The sequence below is a fragment of the Puntigrus tetrazona genome, chromosome 13 (genome assembly GCF_018831695.1).
Source record: "Puntigrus tetrazona isolate hp1 chromosome 13, ASM1883169v1, whole genome shotgun sequence".
NCBI lineage: Eukaryota > Metazoa > Chordata > Actinopteri > Cypriniformes > Cyprinidae > Puntigrus > Puntigrus tetrazona.
In genome coordinates, this window is record NC_056711.1 from 8,950,594 (window position 1) to 8,974,022 (window position 23,429).

Below are 23,429 nucleotides of genomic sequence, written 5' to 3' on the forward strand. Positions count from 1 at the left end.
TTTTTGACACGTATTGATCAGTGACTAACACTCAGCCAATGCCACGTTTCACAAATGACGTAATATTTTACCCCTCATGATAGGGGGCAGGATTGCTGCAATACTGAGCGTGAACGATTCAATTCACTATGAACTCATTGTGGACGTTTAATAAACAGATGTGGGCGTTGTAGTTCTTTCTACGGACATTTTTCGTTCGGACACGCCAGATTATCTTTGAATAAAACTACAACATCCGCACAGGTCATGATGATGACATTGCCTACGCAATCTGTTTAAGGAGTTCCTATTTCCTGGTTGAAGAGTCAGCCATTTTGGGTTTCAACCGACTAGCCTTTGCGGCAGTAGCTAGCCAGCTAGTTACTTTTTAATCGGGGGAAAGGTTATTGTTTCTAGTTTACCTTCAAGCCGCGGAGTTGTTTCGTTAGAAGACAAACGGTTTTTACAGTGTCCAGTCCACGATGAATCCCGAATAGTAAGTGGTTGAGTTATTACACGGCTTGTTTGTCGTTACTGAGCTCATAATTTACCTGTAGCTACTTTTGACAGGCAGAAGCAATGATGACTAACTGTGCATTTAATCTGACCAACAACTAATATCACTATATTTTGTCTATTTCACTTAGTCAAAGTCGGAAAGCACCGTGATTTTAATGTCCAGCATTTTTAATACCGCTTTCTTTAAATAAGTGTTAAAAGCGGTTGTTGTTGTATAGCGGAGCTCAGCTGGTTTTAATATCCATCCGCGTTACATTTGTGACAAATAGAGCTCATTAGTTTGTCATACCACACTTTTAACACGTAATATTTTCATCTCAATCTATTAAAACATGTGTTATCTGCCAGGCTTTATCAGAAATGTAATATAAAAGCTGGCTGATGTAAGCTAACATCTTCAGATCGATTTTCGCTTACTTCTTAAACAGCTTGACGAGCTGGTGAAGTAGATAAATAACTGAATAAGTATCGTTAGCATGGTTTAGTAAGCTGCCGCTGAGCCTTTAATTTAAAAGAAGGTTGCTCGTTTGTGTAGCTACTTCAAAAAAGGATGTCCGTATCAGGGAAGTGGTCTTTCTAATTACTAGCGAGTGTTCAGTCATTCCCGTCCGTTTATGTCCTAAAACACTTTTTAAAGTTGAAAGTAGTAATTTGCGATCTTTTATTCATACGTTTTATCACACGGGTTTGCCGCACACAGAAATATAGTCACGTGCCTTGTTGTTTAACACTAAATTTTTAATCACAGGTGTATAGTTACTGTATACTAGGACACTAAACTTAAATGTATAAGTTAAAGTCAGGTTTTTTTCCTGTCTTCGTTTTAGAAAAAAACATTAACAAGATTGCATGCATAATAGTCACTTTCCACAGCACCAGTTGGATTTGTGCTGTCTTTATTTCTTTATCAGTATGTATTTACGTAATCTTAAAAGGTAATTGTTGCCGTGTTTCCTGTGTTCATTGGCACTGAATTGTGAGGTTTCTACTCTCCTGTTTAAATGTCTGAATGTGCAGATGTCAGGTATGTCTCAAGGAACTGAAGAGCCCATCCCTTCCTCTATTGTGTGGTAGTCATGTGTAGGTCACATGCCAAATGACAAGCTACATGCTTCATTACAACTATCACTAGCCTGACTGTTAAACAACTCGGTTACTTAATGGCCTTCGAATCAGCTGTTACTTTTATTTTACATGGTCAGAATAAGGGTAATAAGAACAAGTTTTTTTGGGGTTTTCCCATAGTTGGGGGGCTATTAACACTCATTAGCAGTTTCTCTTTCGGTTCTGCACATGATATGTATCAAAGATTCAATGCATATGCGCATGCATTTGGGGCTTCCTGAAAGCAATAAATGAATGAATAACATGAATAGCGATAATTGTTTTTTTTTCTTCTTTTTTTAAAGAGTTTTTAACATCCATGAAGATCTACAACAAGACATGCGTAGATGAAGATGCTTATACTACACTTACTTATTCTGTTTGAAAGAAATCAGAAACTGGTGTATAAACAGAGGGTCTTCACATTCAGTTTTTTTTTTGTGTGTGTGCAGCAGGTCTCTACACAGGAGCGTTTGTTGCAGTCAGCCTAACAAGGAGAGCATGACTTGAATTCAGTTTAGGGATCAGGATGGAGATAAAAACAGACCGTACTGCTGAGTTGATGAGCTAGTCTTGACCAGGCCGATTCACTAAATTTCCTTCCTGTGGACTTTTCTTACTAGGGCATGTTGAATAGGGACAGAGGATTTAGCACAGCAGGCAAAAATTCCCTCTCTCTGGAATGCTTAATCAGCTTACTCAAGTTTCCCGACCTCAGATGTGCTCAAGCACATTGTTTCTGTTAAACAAACTTTTTATTTTCTGCATGGAAAAGTGCACCAATGACTGATTTGCACTGTTTTACACTAAGTTACATCAGAAAATTGCTGGAAAGCAAGGGTCTCACCTGTTTCTCAAGTTGCAGGGAGATTTTAATGACCTCATTCCTAATGTACATCTAGAAAATAAATGTGTAATATACCGTATAAGAAACAACAGTTGGGTTCATTGAGATGTAGGGCCAACTGTGTGCATCAATGTAACGGGTATATTTTTTTTAGAGAAATTAGTACTTTTATTTTAAAAGGATGGATTAAATTGATATAAAGTGGCAGTAAAGACGTAATAGATATAAATATAAAAGCTGTGCAACTGTTTTGAACATTGTTTATAACTAGAAATGTTTGTTCACAAAATCAGAAGACATAATTTTAATATGAACGCTGAAGACTAAAGTATTACCTGCTCAAAATTCATGTCTTTTCACGAATCACGTTTTAATCATTTTTAAACAAACATTTAATTTGTTGTATTATTTCGCATTACTTTTTACTGTATTTTTTTTTATCAAATAAATGCAGCCTCAGTGAGACTTCTTTCCAAACTATTGCCAATTCCAAAGTTTTGTACAGTGAGGTGTCTTTCACACAACAGTGTGTCAGAAATTGGTGGACAAATATTGACTTTTTACTGTTTCTCTTCATACAGTGACTATTTATTCAAGCTGCTCTTGATTGGTGACTCTGGTGTTGGAAAGTCTTGCCTTCTTCTCAGATTTGCAGTAAGTAGGCTATATGTTTTTCTGCATTTGCCCTCTCAGAGACATACATTTTTTTTCAGAGGTTAAATAATTAGCTGTCTTTATTTGTGTGCAAAACAAATTTGCATACTGGAAGATTTATATCACATTTAAATGGAATTTATGCTACTTCAAAGAACATGAAACATCTAGTTCACCTGCTGTTTTGCTTCTTTCAGGATGACACATACACAGAAAGCTACATTAGCACTATCGGTGTGGACTTTAAAATACGAACTATAGAATTAGACGGAAAGACCATCAAACTTCAAATCGTGAGTTCCTCTCTGGCCTGTAATGAATGTTTGTGTATAAGATTGAATGAATAAAATATACAAGCATGAGATTTGAAAAGTGAACACAGACCTCAGACATCAGTTATCAGTGCTCATCATGAAGACTTTACTTGATATTTTGATGTAAATTTTGTCAGTATTATGTTAACGATATTGAGTTCTTAATTTTAATTTTGATAATTCATAAATTGATGTGTGGTCATAACCATTAAATACTCGAATAATCACAAAAAGTTGTAACTTCTGATAAGAAACTACGTCTCTGCTTTCAAATTGTCAATTTTATCACAAAAGTGTTGTTAATTTTATGCTTTATTTGTACTATTTAGAGGTTCCCTATATAGGCCTAGCATACAGCATTATTTAAGAGAGTCGAGTTTATTTGTGGAATCTGTGTCAGTACTCAGCCCTACTATTGAAGTAGTATAAAAATAGTATTTTTCTGAGCCTCTTTTTGCATTCGATTCGGGTGTCATATTATTCCTCCTTCTTTACAGTGGGATACAGCAGGACAGGAGAGGTTTCGCACAATCACATCCAGTTACTACAGAGGAGCACATGGCATTATAGTAGTCTATGATGTTACAGATCAGGTGAGCTCATCCAAACCTTGTCAAATAGTGAAAATATCTCTGCTCCACTGTATTGGTTTATATATTGTAACTTTTTTTTTAATGCCCTCAGGAGTCCTTCAATAATGTTAAACAGTGGCTACAGGAGATTGACCGCTATGCCAGTGAAAATGTTAACAAGTTATTGGTTGGCAACAAGTGTGACTTAACAACAAAAAAAGTGGTGGACTACACAACGGCAAAGGTAATATTGCTGTGTTTACTTCACTTATTCCAATATTATTATGGTTTGTTTGAAAACCTAGTGAGCTGCTTTGCTTTCTGACTGATTTTAATTATTATACAGGACAATGGCAAAGTGCATGAGACTCTTTATTTCAGTAGATCTATCATGATGACGCTCTAATTCTGTAATTAACAAAAACACAGAATGCATGCTTTTAGTAAAAATGTTACACTTTAACTTCTACAATTCACCGCTGAATGAATTAGATTTTTGACTTTCACTTTGGCATTTTAGAGCTCACAGGGCATGCTGGGATTGCCTTCTCTGTTCTATTGAAAGGCCTTGTCAAGAGCAAAGCTATTTTAGTATTATTTCTATGTCTATGTGCATTTTATTTTAAATTACTTTTATTTAGGGTTTTTTTTTCTTTCTCAAATTTACTAATTTTAGCTAAAGCAACCTCTCAGGTTTTTTATTACAGTGAAAACTATTTTTAAGAGTTTTATTTGTGGTGACAACACCGCTTTTAAGTTTTTTTTTGCATGTATAGGCAGCTCACTATGTTTTTGAGCAAATGTATGTGAGATTTGAAATTGTTCACTTTTCCTGCGTTCTAAAGGAAAGAATGACTTGGTTTCTTTCTAGGAATTTGCCGATTCCCTTGGCATTCCTTTCTTGGAAACTAGCGCTAAGAATGCCACCAATGTGGAGCAGGCCTTCATGACCATGGCTGCGGAGATCAAGAAGAGAATGGGCCCCGGAGCCACAGCTGGAGGAGCTGAGAAGTCTAACGTGAAGATCCAGAGCACTCCGGTGAAGCCTGCTTCTGGAGGCTGCTGCTGAGGCCCCCTCGACCCCGACCCGACCACCCCCCAACCCCCACACAACGGCCCCTGGATCTTGGAGCAAGAGTCCACACAATAGGAGAAAGAAAGGGGAATAGATCATTTGTTATGGAGCAAAGAGTGAATATGGAGAATAGAAAGAATAAAAGAGAGCGTGAAACAGGCAACAATTTAAGTTACCCAAGTTGTACTGTATGTAGCCGCACTACCAAAAACATTCAAAAATCTGCTGCCCCCCCTCCCTTTCCTTGCTTTTCACAAACTAAAACTGATGAGAGGTCTGAGATTTGGTAACGGTCAGTCCCCTTCACCCCTGCCGTCTGTCAGGGGCTGCTTTTAACCAATCCCACCCCAAAAAAAAAGGATGGATTTCATTTTCATTCAACGATTTTAAATCCTCTGTGTGCAGGTTTCTAAGAATAATGTGTGTATTTATCTCACTGCATTCCTACTGCAGGACTGGTCTGTGATCAAAACTCAATGACTTTTTGTTTTTCTGTCCTTTTCTTTTCTTACTTTATTCTTACTTGTTGATTATTTTACTGTTTATATTTGCATGTGTAGGTTTCTGTCCCCACGGATGGTTTTGCCAGTCTGTTGAGATCAACCGGGCGGCGTCGGTTCACAGTCCTACATCTGTTTAGTTAAATATATGTACATATACACTATGTATATATATGTAAGATCTGAATTGACAGCTCTGTAGAGTTACTTACATGATTCAAGTAGTTTTACCTTTTGCATTTAAGTTGTGGCTGCAGACTCTTGTAGTTTTGTTGCGCGATGTGTAACAAGTTAATAAAAATATAAATAAATATTGTACGACCATACTGTACAATCAGTATGTCTGCGATTCTTGGTGGGACATGTAGAAACCCTTTGTTTTATTTATTCAACATTTATATGCAAATATATTGTTCCATTAATATACAATCTTGATATTGGCCATTTACCTGCGGAATACATCGAAAGCAACAATCTCACTATTGCATATGTGACTCAAACACTATGTTCTCTTTTTCATAATAAAGGCAAATGAATAAATTTATTATTTTTTTTTTTTAATTAACTCAGAAACCATTTATGTCTAGTTTATCATTTTGTGCCGTTTTAGATGGATATTTCACATATCCCAGATGGGATATATTGGAGTATTGTAGTATTATTTACTGACTTATTACAGCATTTATTAATATTTAGAACTCTTTTTCATTGTAATTTTACTGTAAATGTTGTGTTTTAAAATGTAAACTTAAAGTTGCTGATGTGGTAACATTTATAATTTTGACATTAACAATTGTAATATTTATATTTGATTTTTCTAATAAACCAAAACCAATTTAGTTTTAGCTGTAGATAATAAGGATACTGGTTCCGTGGATGTTGTAAATGAAATAATTCACTTAATTTTAAATTTAATGCAATTTTAGAAGACTTTCTAAAGGCCTGAGTGAATTAAGGACCTATTTTAATACTGTATGTGATTCTGTATGCATTAATTGTAATCCCTGAGTACACTGTACTTAAATGGAATTAAGTTTGCATTTAATTTAGTATCCATATCGAAACTTGCACAGAAATCTAGATTTTAATCTATTAACCAAAATAAGAAAACTATCAAAAAGCAGAATGTTTATTGTTAAAAATCCTTTTGTCATCAGCATAAAAACAGTTTCACATCAATCTGTGATCTCTGCAGCTAAAGTTCTTCAAAACTTTTTGTGTCTCAAAAAAAGAGGCACAAAACTGATCGACATTGGACACTACGGACTTAAAACAACAGATATTTCTCAAAATATCTTTTTTATGTGCAATGAAAAAATGACGTGAGGGTCAGAAAATAATGACAATTTAAATGTTTGAATGAACTATTGCTGTAGCATAATAAAAAAAAAATTATTTACTTAAATGTATGAATGTTCCCCAAACAGATTATTCATATATTCAGTATGTTCATATATTAATGATACCATTAATTACACTAATTAGCCGTCGAAAAGTACGATATATTTTTGAGACACAGGTTACTCAGAAGGGAAACTAAAGCTGCAGGGACGCTAAAGGAGGCTGAACTGCTCTCCATTAAAACTTAATAGGGTAATAACCTGAGATCACAATCACAATTGGCACAATGTCTGTGCACCTCTTCAGTCAAACCAGTATTAGTAAGCTGAGCCATCGCAGGACATTTTTTAATTAAAAAAAGACAAAGTGAAAAATGTTTCACACGTGATAGATAACTCAAGCTTGTGACAACAGCACGTAACACCACTTCTGGATACAGTAAACGTGTTAAGCGTGTAAAACAGGGGTGTCAAACTCAATTCCTGGAGGTCCTAGATTCAACCCTGCTAAAACGCATATACTCTGAAGTACTTGATTAGCTGGATCAGGTGTGTTTAATTAGGGTTGCATCTAAACTCTGCAGGGCTCCGGCCCGCCAGAAACTGAGTTTGACACCCCTGGTGTAAAACAAAGATAATGGTGATATACGAGTCAAGTAAGAAGTGTTTTTCATCCTTGATGTGAAAACACCAAAAAGGCTGTTTCAGTGAAGATATTCCTAATAATTGGCAGAAACTGCTTCTGTGGAGAAAGAGTGAGAAGGTATTTGATTATGCAGAATTCTGATGAATGAAAAGAGGCTACAGTCAAGGTGACACAAACTATTTACATGTGAATACTGAACTTTATATGACAATGATTACAACTCAGTCATGGATTTTGAGACCTTTTGATGACACTAGAGGGCACTGTAATAATAGTTGATCATTTACCTGATGCTTCCTCAGATCTGGGGTCAGTGAGGCTGTCCATGGCTGACAGAATAGAGGAGAAAAGATACTCTGAATGAGTTTCCAGTGTGTGAGACTGCCTCTCGATCAGCACCAGCGTGTCTTTCAGAACTGAGGAATCAGGAAAAGAAATATTAGCAGCTACATGAGAACAGCTAAAGAGTAATGTGTCGACAAAAACAATGCTTGATGTGAATTCTGAAATTAAGTTTGCTAGCTAGGCAACAGCACGGCTGTCTTAAGTTAAGCATGCATGGCCGCATTCTCCAAGCGGAGCGTTTCCTGTTTCGGTCCAGTGTAAGTATTAGGTTACTCTGCACAACATGTCTAAAGCTGAGAAGCGGTATACTTGTAGAACTGTACCAACTGATCAAGAAACAAAGAGTGCATTATGGTGCTTTGGAAGATAAAAATGTCTAATGTTTATTGTAATATAAATGATAACTTGTAATGTAACTTCACAACTTAATACCTCTGGAGCCACCACTTAGGGTTCAGTAAGAAAATGCGGCTTTTCCTGCCATTCAAAGTAGTCATGCCAACTCAAGATTCAGTACAGCAGCAGAATGGTAGAGGGATTTTGTAATGATACTTTCTTATTGCATCACATTTTGATGAAGGTAGCGAGACTCACATGGAGAGGCTGAATTCATGCAGTGCAAAAGCATCTCTCCGGTCTGCAGAACATCTGCTGTGAGGGGCTTATGAGCCTGAACTTCTTCCTGAAAACTCTGGAAAATATCATGTGGTAATGTTATGTGCTTTTTGAACATCTTTTGTTATAAAGGTTTTAAACTTCTTATTGTTACATGCATGTGCTCTACCATTTAGAACTGTTAGGGTCCGTAAGATTTTTATTTTAATGTTTTTGGAAGAAAAAACATCTCTTATGCTCACCAAAGCTGCATTATTATACAAAATATTACTATTTAAACAAACTGATGCCTCAGAAACCATTCTAATATGATGACTTGCTGCTCAAAAAAAAGGTTTCTTTCATTATCATCGCTGAAAACAGTTATGCTGCTTAATTGTGGAAATAGAGACATCTTTTTCAGGATGCTTTGCTGAACAGAATCTATTTGAAATATAAATTGCTAACTTTTTCTATACAAACATTTTACTTTCTTTCAAAAAAATCTAAAGATAAATGAGAGTGTAGTTTACAAACCTTGTAATCAGCCAAGGAGGCTTTGACACTCTCCAAGTCAACCATGGGAGGAGAAAGAACTTCTATTTTTTCTACCACCTTATGCAACCACTGAATCAGCTTTTCTAAGTTCGAGCAAAATGCCTATTAAAAAACGATAAAACAGTTCTCATTAATTCTCAGCCATTTCAGGACTTCACAATAACAACAACAGAACCTACAGACCTACTCACCTGTATGTGCTGCATTAGTGACTCCTTGGTCTCATTTTCGTTCTGGTCTGTTGGTATTGTCCTCTGAAGCTCTGACATTGACAGTCCGCTCAGTCGATCCATAACAGCTTCCACCTCCCTCAGGTTCCTCCTATTCATGTCTTGGCTAATCATCTGGATTGTGGAACCAGGCTCCTTTGCTTTCTCTGAATGATCCTCGTGTGTGAGAGGAATTTCAGAAACTGATCTCCCTTCCTCTTCCACATCTTCATCTCCCCTTTCTTCCACCAGTGGTTCCTGTTTTCCCACTTGAGCCATCGCTGATCGGACTGAGGTGATCCCGCTCTCCAGGGATCCCCAGCTGGTGATGACTGGTTGGCTCATCTGGTCGCTAATGTCCCTCAGCTGCTGTGAAAGCACCTGAAGTTCTTGAAGCCGTTCTGGTAGACGAAGAAACTCCTCATTCAACTCGTCCAGCGAATCAGGACGAGGAAGGATGTGTGTTGAACTAATGAATGTAGGGACTGGTTTGAATGTCGAGAAGATGCCAAATTTGCGATAATGGCCCTGTGGCTTCCCGTCGCAATCCAGACTCTCAACTGACAAGCCAGTTTGGTCTAGTGAAGAATACAGACTACTGGACATGATGCCATCTAAGGACTTAGAATGAGATTTGTTTAGAGCACAAAACTCAGCTGACCTTTGCGCTAATCCTGGGCTACACCGTTCCTGTCGAGACAGGTCTAAACAGGACAGAATGGAAGAGCGGTCTAACTCTATGCCCGAGTCTTGTAACAATGGATCGGATCGCAAGAGAAGATCCACTTCTGATGAACCCCATGTACCAGCCATGTTAGGTCTCAGAGGGTATGTGTAGTCCAGGAGCTCTTGATACTCCTTTTCAGGATCCCAACTGGGAGATTTGCGGTTCGGAGAGGGTGGCATAGAGTTGGGGACGGCACAGGCCCAATAGTTGGCCTGATAAGGCGACATGTGTTTGAATCCATGTTGATGGTTCTTACTGTAAGATCCTGTGTTGAGAAGAGAGTCTCTTCCTCTGTCCATCAACTCACCTTGCCTTGTTTTTACCTTTCTTGTGAAACGAGATGTATGATCGGATGAATACGAAGTGCTTTTAGGAGTGGATGTCCACTTAGGCACTGGGGGTGCTGTGAGGCTCAAAGAAGCTGAAGGGGGACTGGATAGACTGCGTTTGGCAGCTGAAGAGTTAAAAATAGGATCCCTGTCACATGACCACAGTCTGAGGTCTGATACGCTCATGGAGGAATCCAGGTCTTCTCTGGATAACGGTGGGGAAGATTTATAAAATGGACAATCTTCTGGGATACGTCTGAATGACTGTTTAGACAGACTTTTGTCCGTTTCTTTAGAAAAATCTGCTGTGTAACTGATCTGAGGAAAAATAGACAAAAAGAGGAAATGGTTAATAGGAAATCCTGGGACGCAGGATTGATATGTTTTTGTTGCTGCTGCTGCATTATGCTCACCAAGGCTGCATTTATTTGATTACATTTACAGGTAAACCATAACACTGTGAAATAATATTTTACAAATTTTGCAAGTTGCTTTGGATAAAAGGGTCTGCTAAATTACAAAATGTAAATTAAAATTTAAAAATATTTCCGTAATGGCAACAATGAATTTCCAGCCTTTAGTGACACAAATCTTTGTAATATGATGCTCAAGTATAGGTGTTCAAAAACCATTTCCTATTATTATCAAAAAAATTCTTCAGTTAGGGAGTTGTGGCTCAGTAACAGCTTTGAATGTCTAATCAATGATTAACCAAATTAATCAGAATTTAAAAAAAAAAATCCATTTTAGATGCAAAATTTGGAAATTCGATTAAAAATACTCAACAGCTAAGACTTTCTTTCTTTAGATTCTTACCCTCTCTGAGTCTTCATGTGTAGATGAGTTCTTCAGGATGGGCACCTGCCATTGTGTGGAGATCAGTGGTTTTCTCATGATATAGAGGCTTTTGTCTGGCATACACCTGGAAACAGGTGCCATAGTGACAGTCTTTTTGCTGCCACTCCTCTCTTTGTCTGAGTCCTTGGTCTCCAGGACATTTGCAGGCCTCGTTCTCTCAGCTGCTCTGTGACTGAGGGGTCTAGTTTGACCTCTGCGGTTGAACTCCGGGATCCTGGTCTTCCACCTCCCATAGCTCTTGTTCTCCATTTCTGAGGTGTCTGATAAGGCCTTGTCAACTCCGAGAGCCATAGCGACACATCCACATTCTGTGCTTCCTCATTTGGCCAGAGCGACGGCTGAAAAATCATAACCACACTGTGCATTAAACACTGCTTCAATAAGCTTAACAAGTGAGGTCTAATATGATGCATGGCCCCTTTGCTCCATTAGAGTTGCTTCTTATCTGGATAAGCAATCTCATTAAAGCTACATGTTCAGGCTTGCCTGAAATTCTTGAATGCTCTTTAGTTAGTCCATCCCTAACTACAAAAGTATTAACCTACTACTGCTAACAGATTTAATCTGAAAAATCTTAAAAAGTAAAAAAATTAATTAATAAAAAAATACAAAGTTTAACAATGAAAAATAATGTATTAATTCAACTTAATAATACTTACAATATATAATGTCTAGACTTCTATGCTTATGTGTCAGATGAAAGCGTCATGCAACAGCATGCAGACCATGCAATTTCTCTGAGCAATACTAGACTGTATCTGTTTTTTGATTGGCTGATGTGCCTGGTGTCCATGGCAACCGACAGAAAATGGCATATCATGGGAAGCGATCACGTGGGGGCATTTAAATCATAGTCTGCCTGCAAACAAAGACAATCGTGTGTCTTCACCACTGAACCATCCTGGAGTTCCTTTTAATTTTTAGTATGACACAGTTCCCATAATTCTTACTGCCAGTTTGAAGGGCTATATGTTGTTCGGAGGCTGATCCTAGGGCTTCAATGGCACCAGATCAGTTCAAACAGAGCAGGTCCTTACAGAAGGTCACATAGGCTTGACTGACAGTTACCATGGAAACCTGGTCATCAAACAAGTGCCTAAAGAAGGCACAGTGCCCGCTGCACTACACATTTCCGCTGAAACGATACATTTACTGTTAAATCGATTCAAACATAAATCACACAGCCTACAGTTCACAATAAAAATACGATCTGCCTGTTTAGTAACGAAAACCTGCAACCACTATACTAAAGTTTTCAGCGGTTCCCCAATTAAACGCTACACGAACATTAGGAAAACTACACAAAGGTAAGCTAATAGAGGAACCAGCGTGCCTTCCGCGTAAAGCGCTTCATGTTACATTCAACACAAAGGCATGCAAAAATTAAAACAAGAACGGCAAACGTGCACATAACGCATGGGAAACAACGCATTTGCGAATAACTTTCTTGTGCGGAAAATGTTTTGCTTAGAATAAAATCAGTCAAATTATTCTCCAATAACACACGCACCAGTGATCAAACGCATGTCGCAACAAGCGGCAGCACACAAAGCGATGCTAAACTGTTAGTAATGAGGCAGGAACGCGAATCCATCCTACAGCGGCTTCACACCTCTGTCGACATCACTTTCACTTGGCTTTCACCGCTGAACACCATGCATTATTCATCTCTTTGAGCTGTTTTTACGTACCGGTTTGGGCTAAAGACAGTCCCTCGGGCAGCTCCACGAACTGCGTTTATAATTTAGAGATATACTACGATAAATAAACCCGTGCTGTTGTGGAATCCGAGCGGTGGAGGAAGCGCTTCATGACACGGAGGCGGGACAAGCAGCGCGAGACTGTCGCTTCCAGCCAACAGCGACGTGAAACTGCAGCAGGCACACCGACTCAAGTTTCTTATTAATACGCATGCGCATAATAATGTGGCTTAAATGGTACGTAATTTGGGCAAAACATTGGCGGAGACCAGCTTTATTAATTTTTTTTCTTGGTCGTTAACCGCTGATGAGATAACGGATTGTCATGCCTTGCGTGTTACATTTCTCAGCGCTGCTCATAAACGACCAATCATAGCCGCTTGTGATTATAGAACGAGGGTTTAAAAAAAGTTCACGTATTCATTATGCATGCTTTAATTTATATTAAAGAACACATACGTCGATTAAAGATTTAAATCATTGCACTTTTAGTGTACAGTGAGGAGAAAAGCGTCTTGTATAAGCGCCCCCTGGAGGACAATCCCTCTGTGTCCGCAAAGGAAATTGTAATGGTTACCAAAAATAATCACCCCTGTCACTTGCAGGGAAATGTATTCAATTTAGATCTATTGTGAGATTCTCATAATAATACAATTGCGTAAAAACCGTCAAAATGCATGTAAATCAGAGACACAAATGCTTTTGATTTAATAGTAAGCAGAGACACACAGATACGTCGGTAACAAGATAACACGGTTAAAAGAGTGAAAAAATATAAGGAAAAATGCATATAATACACACTAATCAAGTGCTAATTAACAGCTTTTAGAGTTTATAAACCCTTAACAAAAATAATTTTCAATGTGGTACAAAAGGCTAAACAATTAGAATAAATTAAACTCATTCATACTTATCAAATTGTCGTTTTAAAATCGTTTACTCCTTAACTAATGGCCAAACTTACAGTTGGGCATGTACATAAAAAAAAAATCAAGACAAAGTCAATGTTTATAATTCCACTGAGCACTAGGTGTCACTGGATGCCATGGGTGATGTTCTTGGGTCAGCAGTGTTTATTTTTAATGTAAAAAAATTGAAGTCTATCAAGAAATGTTTGGCCTCCAGCGTGTCTCTCATCATCAGGTTGAATATCACCTGTGACCCTGAGTTGTAATAATGTTCATTTAAAAATGTAAAGTTCACCAGATTTGAAAGTAATACAACCATAAAGCACAGGCTCAGAATCTGCTAGAATTCCCAAGAGTGTTTCACAAGCACACATGCACAGTTTCGATATAGTCCCCAATAAATCACCGGACACTACCACAATGCAACAGAATTTGCCATTAGGGACACACATATTTACAGCAAATACTTTCCGGTCTATCTTCAAAATAGTTAATGTTTCACACAGTCAGTTAAAATATAGCAAACAAACAGAGCAAGAGGTCAGTCTGTGAATGATTTTCATTACTATCCATGTCTTTACCAGAAATCTGCTCGCGCAGTGGAAATGTTCCCTTTTAGGTTTTGCACATAATCTGGGTCATGTTCCCATACACAAAAATTACAATATGAAATAATTTTGGCACAACTGGATAAGATTATCATAACGTAACCTGTCCTGTCAAGTACTAAATGTAAAAGAGCAAACTGACCATTAGTGTTCCACTCACAGACCTGAATAAACTTTATGCTTGATGTAAACGTCACACTGGAGGCAACATCGTGTCTGTAGTGGTTTTTAAAGGAGTGAGATAGAGGAAGAGTGAAGAAGAAAGAGAAGAGACCACAGTCAGCACTTCACAGCACAGACTCCACACCGTCCCTGTCGAGTGTTTCACGCGAGGAACTGTCTCCTTGGTTCTGGTGTGTGACGAGAGGGGAGGTCTCCTCTTCTGCTTTAACATTAGCCACCACCTCCACCCTCACCTCCTGCAGTTCCTGCTCCTCGTGATGCTCCTCCTGTTCTCTTTGTTTCTTCATCTCTTGCTCATTGATGTGGTGAAGAATGCCCGCACCGAGTGCATCCCCCTCCACGTTCACAACAGTAGTGGTTCGGTCTCTGATCACACATCAGACACAGTTTGTTAACAGATTACATAAGAGTTAAAAACTGTATGTATATATATATATATATATATATATATATATATATATATATATATATATATATATATATATATGTATATATATATATATATATATATATATATATATATATATTTATTTCATACCTTATACTATCACACATAAATATACTTATATAAGTTATATAAGTCTTTTAAGTATTTTATATTTTCAAATATAATTCCTGTGATGACAAAGATTATTCAGCATCATAACTCCAGTCTTAAGTGTCACAGGATCCTTCAGAAATCATTCTAATATGAAACATTTCTCAGATTTTCTTACTGTCCAGTAAATATGACACTGATACAGCAACTCAAAAACACAAGGCTGGGCTAATATTGATAAATGAGATTGTATGAGATATATGCCATTGATCAGTGTATCATAATTCAATTAACTGATATTGAATATGAATGGTAGAAGCTGTCTTACACAATCCAGTCCACGGCCAACATGAGCGACAGGTCATGGGTGGGCAGACCGATGGCCTCCAGGATGATAGCGATGGTGATGATCCCTCCAGCTGGTATACCTGCTGCTCCCACACTGGAGGCGGTGGCTGTCACCCTTGAAATAAGCCAATAGACAGTCGTTTAGCAGTTGCTTTTTACCAAGTGATTAATCGTTCACTTATTACAGAAACAAATTCCCTGGAGTTAAGTGCCATGTTTCTAACAGCCAGAACGGTGATAACTCATTCATCATCATCCAAACCTCTATCACAGCCTCAGCTCTATATCGCTTGCTGCACACTTGACAGTGTAACCTTGCACACTGGGACAGGCTCCAGAGAGTGAGTGTGTGTTTCATGTGAATTTAGATCAAGCTTAGCATCCCTGCCTTGTTTAGATTTAAAGCATGTTCAATGTGAACAGTATAGATACAGGGATGTTCGAGGTATCTGTCGATACTCCAGCTGATTGAAGAAAGGCCTCATAGTGATGTACACTCACAGGATTGTGAAGATCTGGCCTGCGTTGAGTTCAATGTTGTTGAGCTGAGCGATAAACACAGCTGCAACGCACTGGAAAATGGCTGCTCCGTCCATGTTGACGGTGGCTCCGATCGGTAAAATGAACCGACTGATTCGTTTGTCGACACCGTTGTTCTCCTCCACACACTTCATCATGGTGGGCAGAGTCGCTGAGCTGCACAAACACAGAAAACAGTTTCAGTATGCAATGGCAAATTAGATGTAATAATGGTCATAGCTAATCTATTGGTGAAAAAAAACATTATAACGAAATTTTAATGGCATCAGTCCCAATCGGAGATATTTTTGTATTTTTATACAATATTTTTTATAATACCTATCAGTTTTATAGTCATTTTGTCAGGCTCATGCATCAGATTTTAAAAACTTTCAATATATTTTTATTACGGTTTAACCAATGTTAGTTTTTTTACTGAACAATAACACTGCTTTCGACTAGTCCAAAAGTGTTAAGACTGCAAACAAACCATCAAATTATGGAAAAGACGTTCAAGAATCTTAATTTGTCAACCTGCTTAAGGGACCGTTGCCAACAAATCAAGGTTTTTACATTTCAGCAACAAAAGACTTAGCAGGACTGCAGTGATTCCAGGAAAAAATTAAACAAAGCTTTTAAGTCACATTCTGGGAGGCAAATGAACCTGCTTATAGAAATACAGAAATATATGCAATATAACAAAGTACCTGGAGCAGGTAGCAAAGGCGGTGGTGAAAGGTGTAATGAGGCCAGACAGGAAACTGAAGGGGTTTGCACGAGTAAACCCAAAGTAGATAAGAGGTAAGACGATGCCACCATGGATGATGTGGCCGAGAATAGAGGCAAAAATGTATTTCCCCAGACTAGTGACCAGCAGAACCACATCTTCCATCTCCACAATCTTACTGCCAACCAAAAACATGATGCCAAAAGGCACATACCTGAAGGGCAAAACAAAAGAATGTATCATGATGTGCATGTTTTACGTTTTTTAGTTTACAGAGTAAAAAAGATAGATAGATAGGTCTTTACTTACCACATGATCCAAGACACCAGTACCATGGTGGCTTCATTAAAAGCATTGAAAAAGCGAATGAGCTCCTCTCCTTCTGCACCAAGCTTTCTCAAAGCAACTCCAAAAACCATAGCAAAGAGAACAAGGCCCAGAATATTCATTCCATCTGAATCTGTTCCATAGGGCACCTGAAAACCACCAGAACATGTTTGTCTTTGACTTACACAGTGGACCATCAAAAATTATGACATTGCATTTAGCATATTTCATGTTTTCGTGGCAGCACACAGTTGGTCAAAGGTGAACAATGCAACAGCAAACTAAATTAGAAGCTGATATTGTATTTAGCGACAAATGCGACATTAATGTGCTCTGATAAATTCAGATTTTGCTAATTAACCTATATTAACTATTGTTTTCATCCCTATTCCCTGCCACTGAATTGTATGCGATTGTGCATGGACAAGCGACTTTCAAAAGACGAAACGTGATGAAGCTTGGCTCTGTATCTGCCTTTCTCTCGGCGGTGGTGGCAGTTGGGTGATGAAGATCGGACGGGACTGAGCTACCGTTCAATTGAATCCTGCTCTTGTTCTGGGTCTTATCACACATCCAGGCATGGCTCATCACTTGGCACACAGTACTGGTTGTTCTGTAAGCCCTACTTATGCAATTATGGACCTCAAGCGTTCTGAGGGATTGCCCACATATTTACCCATGCACCAACAGATATGAGACATTTCAGCTGAGCCAGGATGTAATGAAGACCCAATCGTTTATACAAAGGCTAATCACGTGCATAGTGTAGTATATATGTTAACTTTTCTAATCTTAAAGTGTGTTAAATGGATCAACAACTCCTAATTAGCAAATATGCGTACTGTCCAATTCTTTGGTGATCTGGGACTTATTTAAATGTTTGCATCATCTGCCCTCCCTGAGTTATTCTACAAGCCCATTGCTAGAATGCAGACACATCGGAGGCACATTGAAAAAGCCTTCTGGGAAAGGCTTGCCATCTCCAGCTGCTTGAGTACTCAGTCGGACAGGAGCAGCAAAACCGGCTGCGTCAACCCTGGCCCTGAGCAAACAAACAGCAAGCTCATTTAAGGCTGCCAAAGAGCCAACACTACTGAGTGGTCGGACATAAAACCCAGCCAAGAGGCCCCAATTGGACTTGAGTCTTTTAAGAAGCGCAAAATAACTGGGTTAAACTGACATTTCAACAAGCGGCTTGATGTGTGTGTTGACAATTGTGTTTTTAACGGTGCATTCTTAAAAATGAACCTTATGGTAAATAACACATAATTACATATATTTTACATTATTATAAAATTGTAAAAAATATTATTCGAAAATGAATAGACTGCGTACCTTCTGGTAGTTGAGTGTTCCATTTGTTCCATTTCCAATAAGAATTGTCTTGTAATCAGTGACATACTGTGACAAAAGTAAGAGACGGAGACATGAGCTACATGCAGCGCTTATCACAGAGAGGTTTCAGTCCATTTCAGTGCGCAGCTTCATGAACTGTGATGCATTTGATTATTTCTCTGCACTAAGCCTGTTTCTAGTGCCAAAATACTCACAAAAGCAGCATTTAAAGTTTAGCTGAAGAGGACTTTGAGACTGGTTTACACACAGACAATGACAGTGATCCCCCACAACCCTGCTATTCAGAACCCCTGCTCCTCAAAAACTCCAATTATATGAGTTGGAGCACTCAGTTTAGTTTTTTTTGCGAATAGTTTTTTAAAAAACAGTTTTTACATAATAAAAATTGGTGCACAAAAGGGCTCTGAAGGTTCAGATGCAGTATAATGAGTCTTTAACTGAGATTAATTGACAGTGTTTGTATAATCTGATGTGATAGTAAAACTAAAATCCATAAACATATGTCAGTTAGAGATAATTAAGACTGTAATAGATCTACAAGAATTACTTCACACGAGTCCGTTTTTAACTGGCCATTTAAATAATTCCCAGGCATTTCTGTATTAATCCTGCTAATCTCGGTCTCTTCTCTTTTAAAGCCTTTCTGGCCTCCATCCAGGTAAATGTCGATTGAAATCCCACTGGACAAAGAAACATCCCATCTGCACCTAATGACCTTGTTTCTCTTTCTAAATCTACTTTGGCCTTTGCAAAAACATTTTTTTGTTTTTACAAATTGATAACTGGCCCGTTCAGGTTGTGTCAATGGGGTCGTCCACATGCTCGGGTCTAGGCACCAGAGATACTATCTCCCACCCTGGCCACCGAACCTCCTGACCTCTCTTTGAGCAGAGCGTGCTCACTGTTGAGCAGTTGCCCGTGTGGTACAACCCAGTGAACCAAGGCAGGTTGCCAGGCGCCGAGGAATGGAATCAGCTTGCTATGGTAACTGCCTGGTTGCTTGGTGGTGAGAGAGGATGGGAGGTATTTATTGAGCGAGGCCAAAAAATGGTTGCTCCATTTTGTGACTCTCTCAATTAAAGATGAAGGAGCTGTAACGTGGAGGAAATGATCTATAAATATAAATTCTGAACATATCTGTTTGTGTGAATGTGTGTGTGTGTGTGTGTGTGTTTTAGTGACAGCTGGAGGAAAAAAGTAACTTACCGAGCGGAAAGCTGCAGCCACCAGGTTGGCTGGAAACAGGTTTCTGAAAAGGAAAAACAAGCACGAAAGATAAACCAGTGATGCAGACATGTGTAAAAATGAGCTCTTATCATCACAGATGGACACCACTGATGTTTCTTTGCTAAATTCCCAGCACTTTGCAGCATGAGTGACCCAAAAAGGAAGTTTTGCAATGATCCGTACAATCCATATTTGTATTTACAAATCCATATACAAATTTGTAAACACAAATTCCATTCACTTGGAATACAGAATGAATTGTTGAGTTCAGTTCTCATTCATCATATGACCTGCATTAAAAAGAGGATTAATCTAGTGAACTGTGAGGTAAAAAAGAAATGTATTTTCTCCAGGTTCATGCAAGCCTATTATACAGTTGTTCTTCAAGTTCATTACATAATTGCGCACCAGATTTATATTCCAAAAGAAAAAAACTTTCCTGGTTTCAAGATATCGGTATCTTTGTCCCACATAGATCAAACAACTAAAAAGTGTATTTTCAGATTGGTAAAAAATAAAGGATAAGTGATATTAAATTGATAGTAAACATGTAAACGAACAAACAAACAAAAAACCTAGATGAAGTGTTTGTTTGTTACTACATGGTGGTCACAACCCCACTATATGGTAGTCTGTTTTGGAGCAGCTAAAGACTTGTTTGTTTGTTTTTACTATTTAAAAAAGCATATAAAACCAGCACTTATCAGAAAATAACACATCTGTCCTATAGCACAGAAACAACTGGGTCATTGTGGCTTCTAACTGTACAACATGCATGCCAGGATAACTAATAGGCTTAATATACAGTAGCCTAATTAATAAATATAATCCACCACTATACACTATATACGTTAAAACAGACTAACAAATGAAATCAAACTAAAAATTGATTAGTGATTATATAAGTTTATCAATCCTATTTGCCCCGCTTTTGCTGAACTTGCGAAGTAAGAGATAAATTATCTTGCAAGAAATATGAGTATTTCACCAGCTGTTCTTTCTCTGTCTCTGGCAAAAAAATTAAATGCAAATACATTTCTCTATTTGAATGCGTAAAGTATGAGCCCGTCACATGATCTTGTGCATTCGTGAGTGTCACACACACACACACACACACACACACACACACACACACAGCTAATCACGCCGGGAACTTGCAGGAGCGGATTAAGCGCTGCCACGGCGCACGCTGCATCTCTCACTTTGAACGACAGGCTACTGTTATCATTTCTATCAGCAGTTAATACCTTGCGAGGTCTAAAAACGAATCCGCCGTCTCTTTGTTGGAGCTCACGCCTTCCAGCCCCAAGCTGTTGGAATTGAGCGCTCCTGCTCCCACGCCGGGTTTGATGATGAAGGCGAGAGCCACCCCGATGGACGAAGCGATCAGAGTGGTCACCAGAAAGTAAGACACGGCGATCCCTCCGAGCTTCCCCAGCGAGCGCGTGTCCAGACTCGCAGCGCCAGAGATCAAGCTGCACACCACTAAAGGAAGGATGATCATCTTGAGCATCCTCAGCAGCATCTCCCCGGGGAAGGCGAAGTAAGTCATTTGCGCTCGGGTTAGGTTCATTTTCCGAACCATCATCCCGAGCCCGACGCCCACCAGAACCCCGGACACCGTCAAGATCACGAGCAGGTTTCTTTTGAAGAAGACCGTTAGCCGTTCTTTAAAGCTGCTCTTTTCTGATTTAATTGAGACCGCCGGCAAAGGGCTTTTGTGGCCGGCGTGTCCGTTGATTTCGTTCTTTTTCTCCTCCATGGTTTCAGTTTTTCCACACGTTTAAAAAGCGGTGCCAGGCTTTTCTCATCAGCCGCGTGCGCGCTTGGAATAGAGCGGACTGGAGAGCGCTTGTAGAAAGCAGCCGGCACTTATAGACATGTGCTGCATCTACCAATGACGAGGGGTCCTGAAAGATGAGGATCCAGGACATGCGCACTCCTGGACCAAGATGAAATGATGCAACAAGGCAAAGGGTTGCTTATATCCATGCATCTTATTATTGCTATTATTATTATTATTATTGGGTGATTATTATTATTAATATGTGTGCCTTTTTTATTTTGCGTATTAGTACATTTCATTGTGCAGTGTCTATCTACAAAATTGCATTCATTACCATGTCTACATTTTTTTTCCTGTATTTTCTTATGTTAAAAAAGGACTAAAATAAAATAATTACATGCATATATGTAATAAAAATTATATGTGTGCCTGTGTGTATATGAATATATATATATATATATATATATATATATATATATATATATATATATATATTATTACTCTGAAGAAAAAAAAACAATACATTGAATAAACTACATTTTAGGTAAGTGGTTGCAAACAATTATTTTAGGTATTATTAAATAAGCAACATTTCTCAACAAAATTTATTTGAATGTAGCTAAAATAACTTGCAACCACTTACATAAAATATAGTTTCTTCAGTGTATTGTTTTCTTGGTAGATTAAAGTAGATAAGTAGATTTTTTTGTGTACATACGAAACATACATTAATCAAATAAGGCATAGTGTTAGCTTTTTATTGTTACAATCAGATTATTTATATTCATGAATGACACAAAAGGATTCATTTTATTAAATTAGCCCATTATGTTTTTGTTGTATTATATTATTATTATTATTATTATTTATTATTATTAACATTTGCAGATTTTTAGCATAATATAATAACACATGTGTGTGCATTTACTGTTTATAGTGTATATTTATTATGTACATATAAAGACACACTTATACAGTATATATTAAGAAAATATTTATATTTTGAAACACATGTATTTATATTCATAAAAAATATTTTTATAGAAATATATTTAATATATAAACATATTTCTCTTAAATATATACATACATTTGTGTGAATTTACATATACATAATAAATGTTTATTAATATTGTTAATAATTGTTATTAAATTAATATAAATATTAATTATGCTTTTATTTTCTTAATACAATATTCAAATAACTTAACCTATCATTTTAGAATACCACATTTTGTTCAAGTTAAATAACTGTTTCGTTTTAGCTGTCTGTAGTTGCTTTCCCCTGAACCTCAACTATTCTGTTCCAAAAATAACATTTCACAGCTGCCAAACCAGGAGCAGGAAGCTGAGTGTGCTCTCCAGTCGTTACTATAATACACTGAACCCCACTGTGAGGAGGCTTAGACAAAACAAGACTGTGAAGATTTTTAGGCCCCAGATAGTTCTAAAATTCCTTCTAGTACACTGAAGAGAAAGAAGCTTGCATTAAAGCTATCGTTAAAAGCATTGTAAAATTAATATATGAGACAAATGACTGACCTTATGTAAAGTCAAACCACATCCTGCAGCTGTTGTCATGCTTAAGAAAGATGAGCTCTCTCCATATGACCCCCTCCTAATCTAGTTGCAAATCTGATTCCTGTACCAGATTGACCTTAAATGTATTTAATTGTTTACTTTGTAGAACAATTGGTTTAAACTTGTCTTACACCCCAATATACGGCGTCCGTGTAATTTAAAGATATTAAAAATGCTTCTAAACATATATTGCATTTTTACTCATTAGTACAGTAATACGTTCTAAGCAACATCTATACTCTACTGTGAGCTCCTGTTGTCTAATGTGTATAAAACCTCAAGTGAACAGACTGGCAGCTTACGTATAGATAAGAAAGAAAGAAAGACTGTATTAACATTCTCAAACCACCAGATGGCAGTCTTTTGTCTTGCAAAGTCCTCAGCTGGATAAAAAATACTGGGTGTGATTGTAAACCCTCAGGCACTATTACCATTGCTTATTTATCACATA

At 37.9% G+C, this 23,429-nt stretch overlaps 3 protein-coding genes across 3 annotated transcripts; 1 reads left to right on the forward strand and 2 right to left on the reverse strand.

The window, feature by feature from the left end:
- The first annotated feature begins 301 nt into the window (after nucleotides 1-301).
- On the forward strand, nucleotides 302-6,104 carry rab1ab (RAB1A, member RAS oncogene family b). The gene is made up of 6 exons (XM_043255422.1): nucleotides 302-475; nucleotides 3,031-3,103; nucleotides 3,301-3,396; nucleotides 3,915-4,010; nucleotides 4,102-4,233; nucleotides 4,861-6,104. The coding sequence occupies exons 1-6, from the start codon at nucleotides 462-464 to the stop codon at nucleotides 5,056-5,058; spliced, it is 609 nt and encodes a 202-aa protein (XP_043111357.1). The 5' UTR covers nucleotides 302-461; the 3' UTR covers nucleotides 5,059-6,104.
- Nucleotides 6,105-6,679: 575 nt separating this feature from the next.
- cep68 (centrosomal protein 68) lies at nucleotides 6,680-13,030 on the reverse strand. The gene is made up of 7 exons (XM_043255421.1): nucleotides 12,862-13,030; nucleotides 11,129-11,508; nucleotides 9,239-10,630; nucleotides 9,027-9,149; nucleotides 8,490-8,586; nucleotides 7,838-7,966; nucleotides 6,680-7,646 (listed from the first exon to the last, which is right to left on the reverse strand). Exons 2-7 carry the CDS (start codon nucleotides 11,459-11,461, stop codon nucleotides 7,624-7,626), a joined length of 2,097 nt encoding a protein of 698 aa, XP_043111356.1. The 5' UTR covers nucleotides 11,462-11,508; nucleotides 12,862-13,030; the 3' UTR covers nucleotides 6,680-7,623.
- A 524-nt stretch (nucleotides 13,031-13,554) lies between these two features.
- On the reverse strand, nucleotides 13,555-21,748 carry slc1a4 (solute carrier family 1 member 4). Its single transcript, XM_043254563.1, has 8 exons — nucleotides 20,859-21,748; nucleotides 19,591-19,633; nucleotides 18,364-18,429; nucleotides 17,011-17,177; nucleotides 16,682-16,915; nucleotides 15,957-16,151; nucleotides 15,436-15,570; nucleotides 13,555-14,935 (listed from the first exon to the last, which is right to left on the reverse strand). Exons 1-8 carry the CDS (start codon nucleotides 21,371-21,373, stop codon nucleotides 14,674-14,676), a joined length of 1,617 nt encoding a protein of 538 aa, XP_043110498.1. The 5' UTR covers nucleotides 21,374-21,748; the 3' UTR covers nucleotides 13,555-14,673.
- Between the last annotated feature and the right edge of the window lie 1,681 nt (nucleotides 21,749-23,429).